Source organism: Leucoraja erinacea, chromosome 5, assembly GCF_028641065.1.
Source record: "Leucoraja erinacea ecotype New England chromosome 5, Leri_hhj_1, whole genome shotgun sequence".
Classification (NCBI taxonomy): Eukaryota; Metazoa; Chordata; class Chondrichthyes; order Rajiformes; family Rajidae; genus Leucoraja; species Leucoraja erinaceus.
Genome location: NC_073381.1, coordinates 55,123,766 through 55,146,934, shown reverse-complemented (window position 1 = coordinate 55,146,934; position 23,169 = coordinate 55,123,766). Strand labels below are relative to the sequence as shown.

General features: G+C 42.8%; 1 protein-coding gene across 2 annotated transcripts in view; it reads right to left on the bottom strand.

Annotated features, from left to right (window-relative positions):
* Window positions 1–175: 175 nt before the first annotated feature.
* LOC129697270 (protein SOGA3) overlaps window positions 176–23,169 on the bottom strand; it is a 62,457-nt gene continuing 39,463 nt past the window's right edge. Inside the window, exons 6-9 of one of the 2 annotated variants that reach the window (XR_008723483.1) lie at window positions 21,478–21,663; window positions 14,484–14,583; window positions 7,008–7,289; window positions 176–1,596 (exon numbers count right to left, since the gene is read on the bottom strand). Coding sequence is in view for 1 of the 2 variants with exons in the window: in XM_055635644.1 (XP_055491619.1) it covers window positions 21,664–21,774 (111 nt within the window). In the remaining variant the exon portion in view is untranslated. Of the gene's footprint in view, window positions 1,597–7,007; window positions 7,290–14,483; window positions 14,584–21,477; window positions 21,775–23,169 lie in introns of those variants that run through there. The other variant, XM_055635644.1, reaches the window with a different exon arrangement.

The following is a 23,169-nucleotide window of genomic DNA, read 5'->3' as shown; positions in this document are numbered from 1 at the left end:
AAAACAACTAACTCCCAAAAGCTGGCATGTGACGTAAAGCTAGGGCACCTTCAGATTATTTGCACTAGCCACGGTACATAGTATGAAATCTGATCTCCATTCCCATATCACTAACCATAACCCCTCCAACCACACATCTCCCTCTCCCCCCCCCGCCCCTCCCTCCCAAGCAGTGAACGTCTTTAAACATTTTATATCCCAGGCCACTTTTAGTTTTGTGGTGAGCACACAGTCAGATTAACACATGCAAGAAATCAAAGATATGTACTAAATGTTAAAAGCAATTCTAAATTCACATTCAGTTGGGCTGCTAATCCATGGCTCACATACAGTACATCACCACAGAATCTCTGTGTTTCAGATATCAACTGCAGCTATCATGTAAAGTATATATTCTTACCAAGTATTAGAATTATGTTATTAAGGCCTTTGGCAAAAAATAAAATGTATTGAAACTGCTAGTCAACTATCAAGCATCACGTTTTGTCTTTTCAAAGGCCAATGTTGTCAAAATACTCGCCACTTCTTTTGCTTGATACACAACAAAATTCTATGCCCAACCTTCATTTGTAATTGCCTTTGCTGTATGCGCATGTAGCAAGCACATACGCCAATGTTTACAAGTGAAATCAGTTGCAAATGCCACAACCAGTTTAACAGAAGTTATATTAAGATGCCCAAGTCCCAATTTACAAATGATGCTGGTTTATTTATATCTGACTTTGTGTTTACTCATCGGAGAACCAGTTTGTGAGGAACACTATTGTCTGCGATCAAATTATAATATGTGACAATTTATGGAGCAAAATAATATATTTACTCATAAAGGTAAACCTACACTATGTTATACCCAATGTCAGGTCATCCTTTTTGTTTTTAAATAACTCTTTAATTATTATGTCACAATTTTCTGTAAACCAATCGAACTAGCAGGAGTGGCACGTGTCAGAGAATGTAACACAATAACATAAAATTAAATACTGGCAGCACTCAGCATGTCAGGCAACTGAATTCGTGGGTAGAGAAACAAAAAGCATGCTAGAATTGGTGACCCGACAAAAGCATGAAGTTGCCAGGCATAAGGAGTGGTAATAGAACAAAATGCAGAAACAGAAGTTCCAAAGTGTAAATTAAATAAAATAAATAATATGAAAGCAAATAATATGAAAGCATTCCAAGAAATGTCTGAGAGTGGGCTCTATTGGGCAGATCTTGAAAGAACTGCCAACAACCGAGTGAGGTAGAGGACATTTGTCAATGGCCTAAGGGCTTAAGAAGAAGAAGAACAACAAAAACTGCAGGTGCTGGAATAATAATAAATGTGGAAGATGCTGGAAATATAAATGGCTACAGCAGAATCATGGCGAGTAGGAGAATACACAGAAAATCTAGCAAACTGGAAGCTTACACATCTAAAAGTCAAGCTGGTTCATGAAAGGTTGTATGCTATTAGTAAGCAGAATAAAGCATTGTAATAAATATTTTCACCAATAACATTAATATTATTTACACTGACCACACCATTATTGTACTGATCAAACTGACAGTTCTTCAGATGCACATTTCCTTACCGCCTCCCTTCAAAATCAGGCAGATCTTGGATCAGATAAAAGAGTAAAGTTGTGTTAATCCAGGTGCAGCAATGTGCATTCCATCATTAGAATACAGTGGTATTTTCATTTCTAGTCAGGGATCGGGAGCTACTTTGAATTTGATTAAAGGACTGACACTTTCAATTGGTACGAATTGATATTGATATGGAATAACTCCCCTTGCTTTAGGCTTTTGGCATGACGGGGAAATCCGTTACAAAATCGATATTAGTTTGATTGAAACAGATCTTAAATGAAAATATAGTAGTTTAACACAATCCCATTAACCACACAGCCAATTAATAAAGTCATGGAGAGATAAACATGGGAGATCATGGGTCTTTCTAAAGGAAAATTAAGAATAGCAATTCTTTGTTGAGAATATAAAAATTGTTGAAGCAAAGCAGTAAATGCAGTTCTGAACCCAATTGTGTAAAACAAAAACACAACCATATTACATGACTCCTACTGTCTGGAGTGTTTAATTACTCCTGAGATTACTCTAGATAGTTTGAGTATATACCTCATAGTTAATGTAAAATTACAGGATTGCTAAATGTCTCAATGAGAAGGATTTATGTCTTATAAATCAAACTAGCCGGTTAATTGTAAACAGTCAGATCTATGGTCTAGTAGGTAATCTATTGAGAATTCAAAAGCAAATTTACTATGGAATAAATCTCAATGTGATCCAATATTAGAAATAAAAAACTGAAATGGTGCAGTGGAGCTCTCCTACCGACAATGGTGCTGTCAAGCAACTAGTACTTTAACTAAATTGAATACTTTAAAATATCAGGCCAGAATTATCTCATTTACAGAGCATCCAAACTTTTTTACATTATAAATGACAAATTAGACATTGAAACAGGTAGAGAATATTGGAGTAAATAATTTTAAAAGATCATTATGAATGAAATTCCTGACATATTTTCTCACATAAATAAAAAACCCAACCTTCACAAATTCTCAAATATACACGGGCCAGCACCTATGCTGTAATTTTGTCTGCCACCAACATCTCCAACATTTATTGTAATACGCAAAAGGAAGCTAAATATCTGGGAGGTCATCTCCCCTAAAATATGGTTCATAAAAATGAGCACAATTTTTTTTAAAGAATACCAGCATCCTGGGAATGTCTATTTATTTTAGTATGATAAGTACAGTGGTCATTATGCTAACTGCAATTATTCCATTATGCAATAAAATGGGTGTTTCAATTTAGAATTTAAAATAAATGTAGTCATTCTAACATCATAGAAGTAATTTCTCCAAAGTAAATGCACTGGGGCATTTTGAACTGGAGTACACACTGAGCAGAATAATAATGCAATGTCTTCAGTAGCTGAAGCAAACAACCTGATCCATAATCATGACCGTCTCATTTAAATAGTCTGGGATGGTTACCAGTGTTCAGTATGTACATTCAGGAGAGGGTGGGGCGTTGAATGGATTCCCTATTGAGATAAGTTACACCCAAAGAGGTGGGAAGCAACTATAAATGGGTTTCAGCCATCAGATATTTGACAACAAGCCTGGACATTCTTGGAAGATTTTGGTTGACTGAATTTGTAAGTCTGTTCTAAGACCTATATTGAGAAAACAAGTACTTTTTCTTATTTCTAATCTAGCAGGCTTCTAAAAATACATTTACTGCATTTTACTATTTAAGCTTTATTCATTGTTCTTAATCATAAAACCCAAGTTTTCAGTCTAGCTAACATACATAACAAGTTAATCTTTCACAATTAAATCCATTTTTGTAGCAATTTAACATTTTGTTATGATAAAGTGCTGGAATAACTGCAGTTCAGGCAGCATCTCTGGAGAACTGATAGGAGATATTTAGGATCGGAATCCTTCATCAAATATCAGAGAAATTAAGATGCTCAACATTTTTCTTCTAAGTAAACATGATACTACAAAGAGATGAAAGATCTATTCCATTTCCTGTGGCAAAACAAATCAGGTGCACTCTCCAAACCCTTTGACATCAGATTTATAGCCAAAATCCAAACCCTTATCAGGATGCAGAGAGTAACCAGAGCTGCAAGCTCAACTCTAAGTTGCAGAGCTATACAGCATGAGAACAGGCAGTTTAGCCCTCCAGGTTAGCAAATTGGGCTCATCCCATTTGCCTGCATTTGGCCCATAGCCCAAGAAATCCTTCTTATCCATATATATATCCTTCTTATCCATATATATATCCAAATGTCTTTTAAAAGTCTTAACTGTATCTTCTTCCCTGTCGAAGTGGGATGCAGGGGATTTGTTGCTACATCTATGACCAGGCTATTAAAGAAAATGGGGGTGAGGGGTCGCTCCCTCCAACAAGCAATCAAATCATTATCGAATTCTGCAGAAAAAAGCAGCAATTGGATTTGGATCAAAAGGAGAGACAACAATTGGGATGCAAGATGAAGACAGGAGGGTATGGAACTGAGGGGGGTGTAACTGGGACGCCAGGTATCACCATTGAGCCCTCTGGAGATGTTGTGGGCTTATCAATGAAACGTCAAAAAAGGAGGGTGACCACCTGATGACCACCATGAAGTACCTATTCTACCTTTCACCACTCCAATCCCACTGCAAATAGCAAGAGTGCTGACTTATTACAGGGATTGAAACATCAAGTCCTATTGGCTCTACTCTATAGCTTTCTCTGGCTCATTCCAGATACGAACTACCAACTGAGAAAAAATTGCTTATGAGGACTCTCTTAATTATTTCCCCTCTCACCTTAGGCCTATGCCCACTAATTTTAGTGGCCTCTACCCTTGGAAAAACTGTGAATGTTCACTTCATCCAAGCCTCTCATGATCTTGTATGTCTCAATAAGATCATCCCTCATCTTCCTACTCTCCACACTGCCCACCTGACTTGCCACCTTTAGGGAACCATGCATCTCTACTCCAAAATCCCAGTTCTGGACACTCACCAGGGTTCTACTCTTTACTGTGCACGAGTCCTGGTTTGACATTACAAAGTACAACATTTTACACTTGAGAGAGTTACATTTCATTTGCCATCCCTTGGCCCATTTTCCAACTGATCTTAATCTCGATGTAAACTTAAATATCCTTCCTCACTGTCTAGTACACCACTTATTTTGTCATCTGCAATTTTACTGACAATATCATCCAAATCATTAATGTGGAAACAGAAGAAGACCCAGCACTGACCCCTGCAGCACGCTCCCGGTCACTGGACCCCAATCAGAAAAGCAACCCTCCAAGACCATCTAGGAGATCTATGAGTGCAGGTACATAGTTCCTTGAAGGTGGCGTCACACATAGATATGGTGGTCAAAAAGGCTTTTGGCACATTGGCCTTCATCAGTCAAAGTATTGAGTATAGAAGTTGGGAGGTCTTGTCGCAGTTATAAAAGATGTTGTTGAGACCGCATTTAGAGTATTGTGTTCTGTTCTGGGCACCATGTTATAGGAAAGATATGGTAAAGTTGGAAGGGGTACAGAGTAGATTTACAAGATTGTTGCCAGGACTCGAGGGGCTGAGCTATAGGGAAACACAGAGAGTGGTGAATCTGTGGAATTCTCTGTCACAGAAGGTAGTTGAGGCCAGTTCATTTGCTATATTTAAGAGGGAGTTAGATGTTGCCCTTGTGGCTAAAGGTATCAGGGGGTATGGAGAGAAGGCAGGTACAGGATACTGAATTGGATGATCAGCCATGATCATATTGAATGGCGGTGCAGGCTCGAAGGGCCGAATGGCCTACTCCTGCACCTATTTTCTATGTTTCTATGAAAGGTTGAGCAGGACTCTCTATTCCTTGGAATGCAGGAGGATGAGGGGTGATTTTATAGAGGTGTATAAAATCATGAGGTATAGATTGGGTAAATGCAGAGTCTCTTGCCCAGAGGAGGGGATTCGAGACATAGGTTTAAGGTGAAGGAGGAAAGATTTAATAGCAATCTGAGGGGTAACGTTTTCACACAAAGAGCGGTGGGTGTATGGAACAAGCTGCCAGATTAGGTTTTTTGGGGCAGGGACAATCGCAAAGTTTAAGAAATAATTAGACAGGTATATGGGTAGGACAGGTATAGAGGGATATGGGCCAAATGCAGCCAGGTGGGAATAGTGTAGATAGGACATGTTGGTCGATGTAGGCAAGTTGGGCCGAAGGGACTGTTTCCACGCTGTATAACTCTGTGACTCCCCTTTGAGTCATTCCTCCAAGCCAATTTTGAATACAATTTGATACATGATCACCTTGGATCACGTAATCTAATCTTCCAGATAAAGCTACCATGTTGGATCTTGTCAAAGGTCTTGCTAAAGTCCATATAGACAATGTCCACTGCCCTGCCATCAGCAATCCCATTGGTGACCAGTTCACAAAACTCTATTAGAACTGCGAGACATGATTTCCTATCCACAAGGCCATGCTGGCTATCCTAATCAATCCGTGACTAACCATGCTGGTAGATTCTGTCCATAAGAATCCTCTCCAACAACATACTGATGTCAGGCTCCTGTGTAGGAAGGAATTGCAGATGCTAGTTTAAACTGAACATAGACACAAAATGATGGAGTAACTCAGCGGGACAGGCAGCATCTCTGGCGAGAAGGAATGGGTGACGTTTCGGATCGAGACCCTTCTGCAGACTAATGTCAGGCTCACTGGACTGCAGTTCCCTGGCTTGTCCTTGCTGTCCATCTTAAATAATGGTGCCATGTTAACCACACTCCTGTCGACCAGAACATCACCTGTGGATTTTGTCTTTAGTTTATTTCAAAGAGGTGTCAGGGATAGTTGTCAGATCAATCAGTAATGCCCCTGTCCCACTTAGGAAACCTGAAAGGAAATGTCTGGAGACTTTGCGCCCCACCCAAGGTTTCCGTGCGGTTCCCGGAGGATTTTGTCAGTCTCCCTACCTGCAACCTCTGGCAACCACCTGCAACCTCCGGGAACTGCACGGAAACCTTGGGTGGGGCGCAAAGTCTCCAGTGGTTTCCGTTCAGGTTTCCGAAGTGGGACAGGGGCATAAGAACCATCAGCAGACAGCCATCTGTACTGATTGCTGTCTACAAAGTATTGTTTGTCTTTCCCATGCGATTTTCCCACATTGAGAATTTGTAGAGGGAAATTGACCATCAAAGTTTGGCGCTGCAAGGCAACAGGACCATATATGATACAAATGGCTGCACGGGAAGGATCTAAATAAACAAAATTAGATAGACTGAGAAAATATTTTATTCCTTGTGCCACCAATCTTGGCTTAAACTGATATCAAAAACAGCAAAGAATTAGTTTTGAAATTCTAGAACACCTTTTAATATTTTGACTAACTTGAATGATGTCTAAAAAATGCTAACAGTAGTACTTAAAACATTTAAATAAACTCTCTCTCTCTCTTTATATGTGCATACATAAAATATATTAATGATTACCTCAGACACCTGCAGATATCCGAGCAGATTCCCCATAAATAAGCGATGAAGAACTGGCACAATTTCACACTTCTTTGCTGGAGGAGTCTATGTTGAAGGAGAGTCCTTTGTAGAAGAACAACTGGCTGCAAATTCTGGAGTTTGGCTTTCAAATGAAGACCTCAAAGTTGCAGACAATCACAAAAGATGCAAAGTCCAGTCTTGTCTGCAACACATTCCCCAAACGAAAGTCTGTAATGCAGGAGAACTCAGTTTGTACAAGTTTGCTTTCTCAATCCGCTCCTGCAGAAGACAGAGACAGGCTATTTTTTTCCAGAGTTGCCACCTCCACCAAGTTGAATTGTAGAGTTATGATCTCACTCATGTGGCATTGTATCCCAGTAATTAAATGAATCACATTTTCAACATGCTGGGAGCTGTCATGACGCTTTCATGCTTTTTCAGCCCTGTATGCCTGCTCAATTTCAACAGAGGGAAATTGTTCTTGAGTCATACATAGTCAAACAAAGGAGGAAAAGTTTCTACTTATTAGTGACAGATCAGATGCCAAGTGTATTTATGGTCAATTGAACAACTTTTGATCACTCCAAGAGATTTATCCACTTTGCAGTCTAATTAACATCTGAAAACAGATAACTAAAGACTCCACTCAGTAACTAGACTGAACAGGCAGATTTGCTTCAATGCTCATGAACGAGGAACTATGCTTAGGCTTTCTCCAGGCCCCTCTCCTGCAAAACAGCAACACAACCACTGACCTAAGATGAGGAATTGAATGTATTAGGCCTGCAGTCCACTGCAGTTACGAATAAACAAAATCTCATTAAAATCTTGAAAGGCTTGCCACGGTGGCCATTGAAAAGTGACTGTCCTTGGCTGGGCAGTGTAGAATTGTATATGTGTTCGGGTGGTGGTGGCAGGTGGGGGGTTACTTGGAGACAAAGGTTATAAAGTTGACCTTTCCGGACTACCAATAAGAGGATTTCTTTCACAGTAATCTATGGACTTTGCCAAACTAGAGGTCAGTTACTGAATACCTTAAAAACTGAAATTGATAGTTTTTGTTTTAAATACAGATACCACAGAGATGCAGATGAGAGGGTGGGGGCATTTACCATTCGAACAGAGAAAATATTCATCTGGCAGCTCATTCCAGATACAGACTACATTTTGAGAAAAAGTTGCCTGTGAGGACTTTTAAATTTCTCCCCTCTGACCTTAGACATTTGAACAGATATACAATTAGAAAAAGGATTAAAGGGCTGTAGGCCAAATGCAGGGAAATGGGACTACCCAGTATGTCAATTTAGTCAACATGGACAAGGTGGACTGGAGGGCCTGATTCCATTTTGTTTAGGTCTTAACGGGTTAGGCATCATCTGCATAGAAATTAACCAAGTAAAATATCAGAGCACTGACCTACCATCTGAATTAGGAAACGTTGAAAACTGAATATTCTTGATGTTGCAGAAAAGAAGATGGCTTGGTGCAGTGGGAATTGAGAGATTGAATGGTGATTAGTGAAGAAAGCAGACCTTTACTCCATTTAATTCCATTTCAATTTTGAATTCCAAATGTCATTTTGCCGTTTTCTCTATATGTGTTTTCTTATTTTCCAATATATTCTGCTTTTAATGGTTGCACAGCCTTGCATACGATTGCCTGCAGGGAGGACAATTTACTTCTAATGTTGAAATTTGCGATGAGGCTAAAACAGTTTAAGAAAATCCCGTTCTCTGTAGACAGGATTAATGACTGATAGTAACAGAGCATGGAATTGAATTCAATACAGAATTGTCAGTGTTTGAAATTAATCAATTCATAACTTTGCAGTAGAGACTTTCCATAGTGCTTGCTGAAGCTCATGTAAATCATGGCAAGAGCAGTTGTAATGCTTATATGGTCAAAAATTCTGGTTCCCATACAAACAATAACAAAGTCAAAACATTGCCACGGACTGAATGCTGGCAAAACACCAAGAACACTGTGTGTAAGAAGGAACTGCAGATGTTGGTTTAAACCAAAGATAGACACCAAAAGCTGGAGTAACTCAGTGGGACAGGCAGCATCTCTGGAGAGAAAGAATGGGTGATGTTTCGGGTTGAGACCCTTCTTCAGACCAAGAACACTGCACTAAGAATCTGTGAGGCTGTAGGGAATTTCTGTCAAATGTTTAGCAGAAATCTGATGGAAACGGAGCAGATTAGACGAGAAATATATATTGGCTTATCTCTACCCCGCTGATGATTTTAACAGAGGGTAACACTACTTACTCTTTACACTCTTTACAATGAGATTTCCAGCTGTACCAGCTAACAATGACTTCTGGTATGGATGTTCAGTCAGTTGAGACATGCTAATGTTGAGAATGTCATATGCAAGTCTCAATAAAATTGGGTAACCCGGTCAAGAGCCTGATTACAAAATAGCATTTTCCTTTTAATTTTCTCGAATCAGTAAAAGACCACTCTCATCTACCTCTCCCATCATCCACCACCTTTTCACGATCTCTAAACTGTATACCAGCATGGGTAGGGCAGGAACATGGTATTCACCTATGTGGTGTGGTCAGTCACAGCACCATATTATTAAGATGTACTTCCACTGATCTTGGATCATTGATGTATAGCACAAGTCGCCAATGCCACTGTGGGATCATCGCATGCTCTCGCAGTCATCTATCACAGGACTAAGTACTATTTTCAACAGTGAATTACTATCATTTGAAGACCTAATTACAAATAATAGGAGACACAGGCGTTCGATTTATCAGTTTCTTACTTGGCTCAGACACTCTGTCTTTATCAAGCTCTGCAGAAAATGTAATTTTGATTTAAGGAGAAGTTAGAACCAGATTACTAAAAAATGAAATTGAAGGTGTCTATTGCTCCAGATTTGTCTTGAGATTAAAACAAAATTACAAAGACAAAACTAGATAACTTATACAATAGAGTGATTAGTGATTTTAATGGCAATGTACTTTAGTACTTTAGACCCAGCAAATAGAGTTGATCTTAGTGTTGAACTTTGCACGATCCAGATTTCCCATGTACGTAATAACTACAATTTGGTAAATGTCCTCAATTAGACAACAGCACTTTGAAATAAATGCGAGATGGTAACATTAATATTTCTCAAAAACTTGTTCTCAAGAGACTTTAATCTTATTGGTAAATCCAGAACTGCTTTTTTCAAATTAAAATCTCACAGCACAATTCAATGGTGCTTTATTTGTCTCATGTGTATATTTTTGCATATTTACACATGTAGGCGGGCAATGTTTTAGTGCCATTTCCAGAGTCCAAAGCACAATTATTAATTTCCTAAAGTATTGATGTACTGTAGAATTCATGTACTAGCATTCTCAATATTAAATATTCGCTACATGTAAAGCTGGAAACATTTACCCTTCAGGGTATACGCGCCAGCTGCAACAACCTTGAGATCATAATTTATCTAACACTTTATTATGGACTGGAGGCTTACTCAGAGGGATTGTATTGGAAGCAACATCACATCTGTGGATCTAAGAGAGTTCAAACAGCAGAAAAACATTTTTTCCTTTCTTTGTTCCTGATGCTTTGATTTAATTTGTCTCCGTGCATGTTACTAATAGCCACATTAGGAAGCAACTCTGCTTTATTACACAGTTTTTTTTAATGTAATCTTTGCTATGTAAGCAGTCACCCCGCTCAGAGTGGAATGCAAATAGGGTTTGAATCAAATCCGTGTGCTTCCATTCATGACACACGCTAATGACCTGTTTCTGCATGAAACATGAATGTAATGTGATTTTCAAACCATTGCTCATTTAAAGCATCATAGGGAGAAATAGTCTATGCGATTGCTAAGTAGACCTGCCTTCAGCTCGCTCAACCCAAATACGGTATTTACTGTATGTTTGCAGCTAACCAATTTAAAAGGAGCCTCCTTGAGCAGGTCTCAGCCTGGAGCAAGAGTCATAGTCAGGCAGGTTTCCCATAATTTACTTATGCAGCTGTTTGTCATCACCCTCCCATCCCTTGGTAATGATGCCACCCACACCCCTCATGCTCACAAACCTCAGCCTTCAACCACTACCCATCAGCCTCTCAAACATAAAACCTCATCAATTAAACTCTACCCATCAATCTACTGCCCCACCATCCCCATCACACAAAACAATGTTCACTTAACTTGATCCCCAACTCCAAGCCCCCAGTAAACATTGACATCCCCCATACTGAGGAACTCCCACCCAGTTCAGTGTCGTTCCCTGATTGAAAAGTATCGTAACTCAGCAACCAAACCCCCATCACCATCAGTGATTTCAGTCTAACAACTCTAAGCCCTATATCTCACTAATAACTCAAGACTGACTACATGTCTTTCCACCCTGCTTCCTGTAAATACTCTATCCCCTGCACCCAATTCCTCCGTCTACAACTCATCTGCGCCCAAGATGAGGTGTTCCATACCAGAATAACCGGAGATGTCCTGTTTCTTTAGGGAATGTGGGTTCCCCTCTTCCATCATAGATGAGGTCCTCACTAGTGTCTCATCGATATCCCGCAGCTCTGCTCTTGCTCCCCCTCCCCCAGTCATAACAGGGACCGAGATCCCTTAGTCATCACCTTCCACCCCAGCAGCCGTCGCAGACAACACATAATCCTCCAACATTTTCACCAACTCCAACGGAATTCAACCGCTAGCCACATTTTCCCGTCTCCACCCATTTCTGCTTTCCGCAGAGACCGTTCCCTCTGCAACTCCCTAGTCAACTCATCCGTTCCCACACAAAACACCCCCTCCCCAGGTACTTTCCCCTGCAACTGCAGGAGAAGCAACACCTGTCTCTATATCTCCCCCCTTGACTCCGTCCAAGGACCCAGACAGTCTTTTCAGGTAAGGCACCGGTTCACGTACCTCCTCCAACTTCATCTACTGTATCTACTGTTCTCGGTGTGGATTCCTATATATCAGCAAGACCTATTGCAGACTCGGCGATCATTTCGCTGAACACCTCCGCTCAGTCCGCCTAAACCTACCTGATCTCCCGGTTTAACTCCCCCTCCCATTCCTGTAGATTGGTTATTTCCTACTAACCAATTGTAGTGCTTGTTAGTAGTTGCTCCGCCTAATAGGCGAATTATATTACCAAGAGCTTGCCTACGTAATTCAGTCTGAGTAGCTGCTAGTTACTTCCTGGTTTGCACCGAACTGGTGTTACAGGACGGGATTATAGTCAAGGGCCACAAGGCAGTTGTCCCAGCTGTTCTCCAGGACAAGTACTTCGACGGTGTCCACAGGGGACACCCTGGTGTGGAGGCAACCTTACAATGCGCACAGAGCATGCTTTACTGGCCAAGTATGACCAAGTACATACGTGACAAAACTGAAGTCTGCGCCATCTGTAAAAGCCTGACGCCACACCAGCAGAAGCGGCCCTTACCGCTGCACCGGGTTCCTCCTCTACTATGGTCAACGGTAGCCACCGACATATTCGAATGGCATGGGAAAGACTATCTGGTTCTTGTCAACTCTTATTCGGGCTGGTTTGACATCGATCTACTGCAAACCATCACATCTGAGGCAGTTATCCAGAAGTTGCAATGCCGTTTCTCCGTGCACGGTTCCCCTGCACGCCTTCTATCTGACAACGGCAGTCAGTTCACCAGCCAGCTTTTCAAATACTTTGCAAAATGATGGGACTGTCGACATATCACCAGCAGCCCTGAGTTACCGCAGTCCAACGGACTCGCCGAATGAGCCGTCTGAAGCGTAAAACAGCTAATGGAGCATTCTTGCTAAATCTGACGTCTACCTGGACCTGCTCAAGTTAAGGAACATTGAGCATGATCCCATACTGGGTTCCCCAGCCCAACGAATGATGTCTCGCCAAACCAGTGCTGCCCTGCCTGTACCCCAACTGCTTTTGCAGCCAAAGGTTCGTTCTCCGCCTGCTATCCAGAAACAACTACAGTTCAAGCACCATGCGCAAAAACGATTTTTCGACAAATCCAGTAAGCCACTTAAACCTCTCTCCAACAGACAGCTTGTTTGCCACCAGACCAATAAGGGCTATGGCCATCTGGGTCACATCCACTTACAGACCCATTTACAGACGCAACCGTCAACATCTCCTTCCAGTGAAGAACCGCGTCCTGCGACTCTGCATCCAGAGGTTTCGCGTTTTGTATACCCTCCCACTACCGGGCCGGCTGCTCCACTATCCGAGACTGTGTCCCCCACAGCCTCCGCACAGCGTTCAGCGCCTAGCTCGCGTATTTCACCACCTCCACCCGGCGGGTCCCCAGTCACATTCCCGGTCACTTCACTGGTGAAAGGAGGAGATGCAGATTAGGACTGCACACGTGCCGGACGGATCAGCTGTCCACCCATTTGATACGGTGATTTTGTGTAACTATCTATACTTCCCCATATGCGTTATTAAAGTTTTGGCTACTATATTGTTTCGCCACCATGTTTCCATGTATCTATGCTTTATTTTGTTTCTACAAGGAAAGATGTAGATTGGTTATTTCCTACTAACCAATTGTAGTGCTTGTTAGCAGTTGCTCCACCTAATAGGTGATTTATATTACCAAGAGCTTGCCTATGTAATTCATTCTGAGTAGCTGCTAATTATTGTAATGTCCTGCAGACCAACGCTGTAAGAGAACTTTAATAAACATGTGTTGTAGCTTGACGTGTGTACGACTCGACTCATTACAATTCTCACACTGACCTTTCTGTCCTGGGCCTCCACCATTGTCAGCATTGGTATGAACATTGACTTATCTAACTTATCAAGTAACCCCTGCTTTTCCGCTCTCTCCATCCCTCTCCCTTCCCAGTTCTCCGACCAGTCTTACTGTCTCCGACTACATTTCATCTGTTAGCTTTGTTGTTCATATCTTCTGCCAGCTAACAATGATCTATTCTACATTTTCCTTAATCTCCATTCCCTTTGTCCTATTTCCTTATCTATGTATCCCCCTCTTCCCTGACATCAGTCTGAAGAAGAGTTTCGACCCGAAACGTCACCCATTCCTTCTCTCCAGAGATGCTGCCTGTCCTGCTGAGTTACTCAAGCATTTTGTGTCTACGGTAGACTGTAGTTCCCTCTATGGCTGTAGATCTACTGATCTGCATCAATTAAACCTCTCCTTACACATGTCTCTCCCCTGCACCTTCCAATAACCAACTCTTCCCCTCTCCACTCATGATTTCCCCTGCATCCAGACCCCAAACGTACTGATTTTCTTTCGGCATTCTGCAACGGCAGAACTTGCAAAGATGAGGCATGAGCTCATGTAAGGTACTATCTACAGTACTCAGCACATTGGGTCTGAAGCATTATTGAATTTTGAAGCAATGGGTCCATGACCAAAATGGTCAAAAATGTGCCAGTGGACCAATGCGGCTCCTTGGCTGCTAATTATTTTTTTAGATCAATGCTTCACGTTTACTTGGGAATAGAACAAGGTTGGTTACCTCTCCTCCAGTTGCCTGCATTTTTCTGAATAACAATCAGTAGGCTGCCTACTCAAAAGCAACCTGTGCACCATTCATTAACTTGGATGTCTTTTTATCTCTGAAAGACAAAAAAAAGGAAATTATATACAAGATGTCACACATTTAAAAAAAAGTCAGTATTAACACATTACACAAAACTATTATCCACCCTGAGACATAATAAAATCTTGCCCAAGAATTATATTGGAGGTATTGGAATCCAAAACATTCGCACAAATATCACTGAAAAACTGAGCAGCAATAACAGGCTGCAGAGATGACCTTCAATAATTTTCGATGTCATTTGTTAATGTTCAGCAACACAATCAAACAATGCAAACATTCTGAAAAGTTATTAAACAATCACAAGTGTAGTATTTCTCACGGGTGGAGGAACTCAATAAACATATTTATGAAAGGATTTTAACCTTGAAAATATCAATGTCATTTGTCTCTCGAGAAAGCTCATTAAAATCAACAAAGCAAAAATGCTATTTGCTCAATAAAAAGTGAACACTTTATTGAGCAATGAAGTGACTTGGATTAGCTCAAAAGTAACAGTAGGTTGACAAAGCCACGGCTCAGGGTACTTAATATTTGACGGTATACTGATGACTATTAGCCAATTCAGTGGGTAAATGAAAGTCCTCCCATTACAGGTCCAGCTGAACCTATGGACTGGACACTAGCTAATATCCGTCCTTTCTATAAGAAGGGAAGTAGAGATAATCCAGGGAATCAGAGGCCGCTGAGCCCGATGTCAGTGGTAAGGAAGCTTTTGGAGAGGATTCTTCGGGATAGGATTTACTTCCATTTAGAAGAGAATGGATTAATTAGAGACATTAGGCATATTTTTATACGTGGCAGATTGTGCGTTGCTAATGAACAAGTTTTTGAGGAAGTGATGAAGGTGATCGATGAGGTTTTGGCGGTGGATGGTGTCTCCAAGACATTTGATAAAGTCCACTATGATAGGTTGTTTCAGAAGGTTAAAATGCATGGGATTACTGTGAACAAATAAAATATTCTTGGACAGTTGAACCCAACAGGCAAGTGTTAAATAACTCAAACTACTGTAATTATATGGATAGACACAAAGTGCTAGAGTAACTCAGCAGGTCAGGCAATATGTCTGGTGAAAAAGGATGGGCGATGTTCTGGGTTCAGCGTTGTGTACCACTCCTCTCACAAAGCTGGAATTAGCTCTTAAACAATTAACTATATTTAAATTCTGTTTATACCTATAATATGAAAAACGTATTTATTTTAAACTATTCAACAGGCCTTATAAAAGAATGAAATGCATACTTGCCACACTTTTCAGACCCAGATTTCCTGATACAAATTTAAATTCTCAGATGATGATTTTGATTGAGTTCCAAGCACAAATTCTGACACTCTCTTACATGCATGTTTTGACCCAGGAATAATATTGCCACTATTGCCTATTTCCACTGCTTGCTGCAAGGGGCTAGGATCTAAATTACAACGTTACTGTTGACATTGGGCCTTTAGTTTAGTTTATTAGTTTGGTTTATTATTGCCATGGGTACCGAGGTACAGTGAAAAGTGTTTGCATGTTATCAAGTAAAAAAAGAGTATACATGATTACAATCAAGTGTCCACCGATTTAACAAAAGGGGTACAACATTTAGTGTAAGATAAAGTCCGATTAAAGATAATTCAAAGGTCTCCAATGAGGTAGATCAGGGCTCTCACTTAACTTTTTTCCCCTGTTGCCAGCCGGGCAACCTTTACAGCTTTTTAGGTTGCCAAATGACAGTTTAGGTGGTCATTTAAGACAGTTTGCATGACGAGTGCGTCTTGTACTGATCCCCCCCCCCATCCATCCCATACTGACCCCCCCATTCAACACCAGTGACATCCCCCGTGCTCTCCCCTCACCATTTTACATACTCCAACCAACACGTACTAATTCACCTGCCTCAATCCATCCATTCCGCACCGATTGCCTTATCAACCCCCCGCCCCCGCCCCCCTCGCCATCTATCCACCCCTCACTGATTCACCCTATTGTGCTTCATGGTCTTCAGAGCGAACATTGACTGTTTGATAACGGAATGCAATTAGATGTGTTTTAATTCCCAATGCTATTATTTGTTTTGACACCTTTAAACATATTACCAAAAGAACATTTGCTGCAGTTATGTCCTTTGGCCATCTCTTGTCAGTTAGTGTAATGTTAGTGTAATTAACCTGTCAGATGGGTATAGTCAGTTTTAACAGCTATTATCATAAAATGCCTTTAGAAATTTCCTTGCAACCTGTATATTTTGTTATGGATAAATTATGCGGGGAGCGAGGGTGTTTCTGTACCAATAGCAATAGCGACCCATGCTATGGCCATGTCATGGTATTTTCGGTCCTTCACAGAAAACATGCTTGCATCAATCTGTAGTGTGCATGGTTAAGCATATATGTTACCATAGTTCAGGATTTATTGACACAGGTTGATCATATGCTGAATAATCCAACCAAATTTTTGTTTGGAAGTGGAAAGAACTAATATAAATTGCATTAATTGCAATGTGTAAAAAGAGTTGAGATATTGTATTATAATTTTCAAGATTAAGATTCAAGATTCAAGGTTCCGTTAGGCGGCACGACTCCCGTCCGTGTTTTTATTATTTTTTGTCTATGTTTCTGTGTAGTTTTTGTTATTTTTTGTTGGGGGTTGTGTGTGTGGGGGGGTGGGGGTGGGGTGGGAGGGAGGGGGTAACTTTTAAATCTCTCCCTGCACGGGAGACCCGACCTTTTCTTGTCGGGTCTCCGTTGTCGTTGGGGCTGCAACGAGGAGCGGCCTCCAACAGGAAGAGACTGGGGACTCTGGTGCCGATGACTCACCTCACCGTCGCGGAGCTGGCCGAGTCCAGAGCGGGTGGAGCGGTGGTGGAGCGCTGCTGCTGCTGCGGCCTGACCTCCGGAGATTTGGAGGCTGCAACTGCGGGTCTGGCGGACGGCGGCACCGGGAGCCCGCGGGTCCCTGGAGGGAGACCGCTTTTCAGGGCTCTCGCAACGGTGACTTCTCCCGCCCGAGTTGCGGGGTCGAAGAGCTCCTGGAGCGGGGCCTGACATTACCGCCCCGCGCGGCTTGGAATGGCCGCGGGACTCTGCGAGCGCACGCCGGGGGCTCTAACACCAAGACCCGGTGTGCGACCTTGCATCACCCGGCGTGGCTTTAATGGCTGCGGGACAATTGCCATCGCCAGCCGGGGGCTTTGACTTTGACTCTGACATCGGGGGGGGAGAGTGGAGTGGAGAGATAAGTTTTTTTGGCCTTCCATCACAGCGATGTGATGGATGTTTATGTAAATTATGTTGTGTCTTGGGTCTATTTGTTTGTAATGTATGGCTGCAGAAACGGCATTTCGTTTGGACCTCAAGGGGTCCAAATGACAATTAAATTGAATCTTGAATCTTGAATGTGCTCGGACGAAGTGCGTAGTTACGAGTCGGAATTATGCTCAATGAAGCATTCACATATTATGTTCAAGAAGGAACTGCAGATGCCGGAAAATCGAAGATAGACAAAAGTGCTGGAGAAACTCAGTGGGTGCAGCAGCATCTTATGGAGTGAAGGAAATAGGCGACGTTTCAGGCCGAAACCCATCAGTCTGAAGAAGGGTTTCGGCACGAAACGTTGCCCATTTCCTTCACTTCATAGATGCTGCCGCATCCGCTGAGTTTCTCCAGCACTTTTGTCTACATTCACATATTATTTCTGCTTCAAGTAACTCACAAACTAAACATATTCACCAATCAAGACATGATATATACCACAATGACATGCAGCAAAATTATAATACAATATCTCAACTCTTTTTACACATTGCAATTAATGCAATTTCTATTAGTTCTTTATGGCCAAAGGACATAACTGCAGCAAATGTTCTTTTGGTAATATGTTTAAAGGTGTCAAAACAAATAATAGCATTGGGAATTAAAACACATTTAATTGCATTCCGTTATCAAACATAGTCAATGTTCGCTCTGAAGACCATGAAGCACAATAGGGTGAATCAGTGAGGGGGGGAAAGAGGGGGGGGGGGGGGGGGGGGGGGGGTTGATAAGGCAATCTGGTGCTGAATGGATGGATTGAGGCAGGTGAATTAGAACGTGTTGGTTGTAGTAGGTAAAATTGGGAGGGTAGAGCACGGGGGATGCCAGCGAGGTTGAATGGGGGGGTGAGGGGTGGGGGGGGGGGGGTCTGTAGGGGGGTACAAGATGAATGGGGGTAGACAAAAATGCTGGAGAAATTCAGCGGGTGGGACAGCATCTATGGAGCGAGGGAATAGACAACGTTTCGGGTCGAGACCCTTTTTCAAACTGTTCCCCCCATTTTTCTTGAATGGGGGGATCAGTACAGCATGGATGGGGGGGGTCAGCACAGGATGAATGGGAGGATCAGTATAGGATGAAATGTGGGGGAGGGATGGGTGGTGGTCAGGACAGTGTGGATCAGAGGGTCTGTGCAGGATGAATGGGGGATCACTACATGATGAATGAGGGGATTAGTATAGGATGAAGGGGAGTTCAGTACAGGATGAATAAGGGGGTCAGTACAGGATGCAGGAGGGGATTAGTAAAATATGAATGGGGAGATCACTACAGGATGGATGGGGGGTTTGGTGCAGGGTAAATGGAGGGTGGGTCAGTACGGGATGAATGGGGGGATCAGTGCAGTATGAATCGGGGGAGAAGTGCAGGATGGATGGGAAGGGGCGTCAGTACAGGATTAATTGGGGGGACCAGTGTAGGATGGGTGGGGTGGGGTGGCAGAAGAATCAATGTGAGGTGGGTAGGGTGATGAATAGATTGGGATGGGGGGGGGGGGGGTGGGGGGTAAATGGGGAGGGGAGCACAGGGGATGTCAGTGAGGATTGAATAGAGGCGGGAATGGGGATCTGTGCGGGATGGAGAGGAGGGGTTCCTGGATAAGAGGGGTGGAGGGGGAACGTACAAGAGAGAGAGAGAGAGAGAGAGAGAGAGAGAGAGAGCGAGAGAGAGAGAGAGAGAGAGAGAGAGAGAGAGAGAGAGAGAGAGAGAGAGGGGGGGGAAGGGGCAGAGTAGTTGGGGAGGAAGGAAGGTCAGCGCTCCTCAGACAACATCGCCCGCTGCCTTGGCCATCCCTGTCCAACGCCAAAGTGCCGCCGCCAAAGGGGGTGGAAATTGGGATCTCCTCGCCACCGCCTCCCCTCCTCCGCCAGCCGACGGGAAGGTGCGGGGCCGAGCGGTGCAGCTGCTTCAGATGGCGGAAGGAGGCCTCCCCCTTCCTCCTCCCTCTCCCTCCCTCCCTTCCGGCCTCGGCATGCGAGAGGGGTTGTTTTGAAAGCGACGTTGGCGGATTTGCAAGCAGCGACCGTTATCAAGGCGATAGCGGCCGCTGCTTGCAATCCACCAATGGCGCTTTCAAAACAACCCCTCTCGCACGTTGAGGCCAGGAGGAGGGAGGGAGGGAGGGAGAGGGAGTCCACCTTCCGCCGGACGGGGTGCGGGAGGAGGAAGTGGTGGAGCCAGTGTCGCGGCCACTGCTGCCGCTGTTCGTGGCACGTCATTCGCTCCGACCCTTCGTCACCACGCACACCCGGTTGGGGCGCTGCAATGGCGGCAGCCCTGTCAGCAGCGTGTTAGTCTTTTCAACTTTTTTAATTTTTTTAGTATGTTTTAAAGTATGGTTTTTAATGTTTCTTTGTGTGTTTTGTGTGTGGGTGTGGTGGGGTGGGGGGGTGAGGGGGAAACCGTTTCGGCCGCCTCCTCCATGGAGAGGCGACTTTTTCCAGGTCGCCTCCCCCGTGGCCTAACAGCAAGGATCGGCGCGGCCTTTCCCGGAGACGCGCCCGGGGCTTCAGCGGCGGGCGCAGCGTGGACTCTCGGCGTGGAGCGGGTGAGCCCTCGCTGGGGCTTGCTGGAGGGGAGCGCTCCGTTTCGCTGGCCCGGGGCAGCCGGCAGCCTGAAGCCGCGGTCTGCAGAGCTCCAGCTAGCGCGGCGTCTACAGCCCGGGATCCCTCGTGGGGGACCCGGGGGGAAGAAGAAGCCATCACTGCCGGCCCGCGGCCAACTTCCACCGCGGGCGCGGTGGCGACTTACCATCACCCCTGGAGGGGGAGCTTCGACCGCCAGCCCTGCGGTCTGCGGTGCTTCTGGCTGCGGCGCGGCGGGAACTTTAAACTTTAAATCTTCGACCGCCGGCCTACGGCCTACACCAACTTAAAGCCGCGGCCTCCGGTGGGGAAGAGCCGACTCTGGACTTACCTGGACTTGTACCTAGTCCTTTTACCATCTGGACGCCCGCAGCAATGGCTGCGGAGGGCTGAGTTCCTGACCACGGGGGAAAATGGAGGAGGACTGGCCAAATTGTGTGCCTTCCACCACAGTGATGAATGCCGTGGTGAATGTTTATGTTAAATTTTTATTGTGTTTTTGTGTGTGTTCTTTATAATTGTACGGCTGCTGACATATTCATTTCACTTGTGACAAATAAACCGTATTGTATTGTATTGTATTGTATTGCACCTAGTATCTTTGCCCCACAATACAGCCGCCGCAGACACGAAACGTCATGTTCTTATTCTCCATAGATGTTGCTTGACCTGCTGAGTTACTCCAGTTTTTTATGTCTATCGGTATAAACCAGTATCTGCGTGCCAAGCCGGGCAAAATGGCTTTGCATTTAGGTTGCCCGGCGGCACTCAGGGTGGTCAATGGCACCTGGGCAACCGCTAATTTCGACCCCTGTAGATGGGCGATCAGCACTGCGCTGATGTTCAGTTGCCTGATAACAACTGGGAAGAAACTCTCCCTATATCTGGACTGTTTCTGAGTGTTATATACTGTATCACATCAATATGTTAGTATTATGGAAGACAGACTTGAAGTTGAATAAACACATTTTAAGAGATCACACTCCTATATCAAGCTTAGGCAAAGAGAAGGGAGTTAGAAAATGACTCACCTAATGGCTTCATGGAAAAATCTGTGCTGAAAATTGGTAGTCTCCAGTATTTAACAAAGGTTTGCATATTTGTTTCCGTAATGTCTTGACTGCTAAGTATGTTACTTGTATTTGCTGATTTCTTTATGAGATATTAAAATAAATGAACAAACAAAAAAAGGTTGTGTACTGAAGGAGGTGGGGATTCTACAGAACAAAGAAAAGTGTGAAAAGAAAAACCAATTTAAATATGGTAGCGTAGGACAATGATGAAAATAATACAAGGATGAGAATAAGTAAAATAATTGGTTGAAACATCTGGACAGGCAAATACAAAAAGCAAGAATTACTATTCAATACCAGAGTATTCATATCATAGCATTTTGAAAATAATGATAAAATATCACAATATAAAGTGTCTACCGCATTGTACTGTATATATTAATTACTTAGATCATCAGAAAATTTCTGATTGTAACAAAACTTTATACGTAGATATTGGTAATGCACATTACTGAATGTATATGCTTTGAAATTAAAAATAAAATTTAAATTAAAGCTGGAACATTAAATATATTATTGCATTTAAGTTATATAATTATGGAAAATGTACACAGGATATGCACATACAAATTTGTCCTGAAGTGGCAGTGTTAAATGCATAAATTATGGCAGCTGTATGAGGAAAAAAGTGATCATGGATCAAAATCTCAAACCTACCACAATGCACAGTCAGAGGCATAGAGTTGCACAGCACAAAAACAGGCCCTTCAGCCTGACTTAATCCTGCCAACCAAGTTGCCTACCCGAGCTTGTATCATTTGTTTGCTTTTGGGCCCATATCCCTCTAAATTATTCACATCCATGTTCAAATGTCTTTTAAATGTTGGAATTATACCTTCATACCCTCTTTAAATCATTCTCTTCTCAACTTAAATCTATGCCATCTAGTTTGAGACTCCCTTACCCTGGGAAAAAAGACTGTGGCCATTCACCTTAACTCTGCCCCTCATTATTTTATAAACCTCTATAATGATTCAGTTATGCTCTCAGAGATCCTTGGAAAAGGCGCAATGTTTCCATTGATTTCATTAAACCACTTTGCCCATAACCGTGCAGAATGAAGAAGCATTGAAGGTGACACTTACAACCATTTGTTCATTGTTTGAGAGCCCATCATAAACAGTGGAAGAGCTCAGCACCCTGCAAACTACACACCCACCTGTCCCATCAAGAAAGTCCTGCCCCACCCACAGCAGTACCCCGTATATCCTCTGGTGGCCTCATCAGCCACTATGAGCCCACGGAACTGGAGTGGAAGCAAGTTATCCTTAATTCAGAGGGATGCCTAAAGAGGAGGAAAACTGTAACATCTGTATTTTGTTCCCCACTTTCAAAATCATGTTTCTGTTATGCAGAATTCCACTAAAATCAGTGGAAAAATATTTTGGAAGCAGGGCAAAATGCACAACCTCTATTATATTACTGTTCAATGTTAACAACTAGCAAAGGGTTCCTTAAATCTCTCCATTGTAAGTCATAGTATTTTTCACAAGGGAATAATAATAACAAACTATCCTGTTGTGTTAAATATACTATTAAAGTGCCATAAATAATAGCAAATTTTAAGAAATCGTACAAAATCTAAATCATTGATTGAAGTTATCAGCATTTAACTAGATTGAAAATGCTGATTCTTCATCATGCGACCCA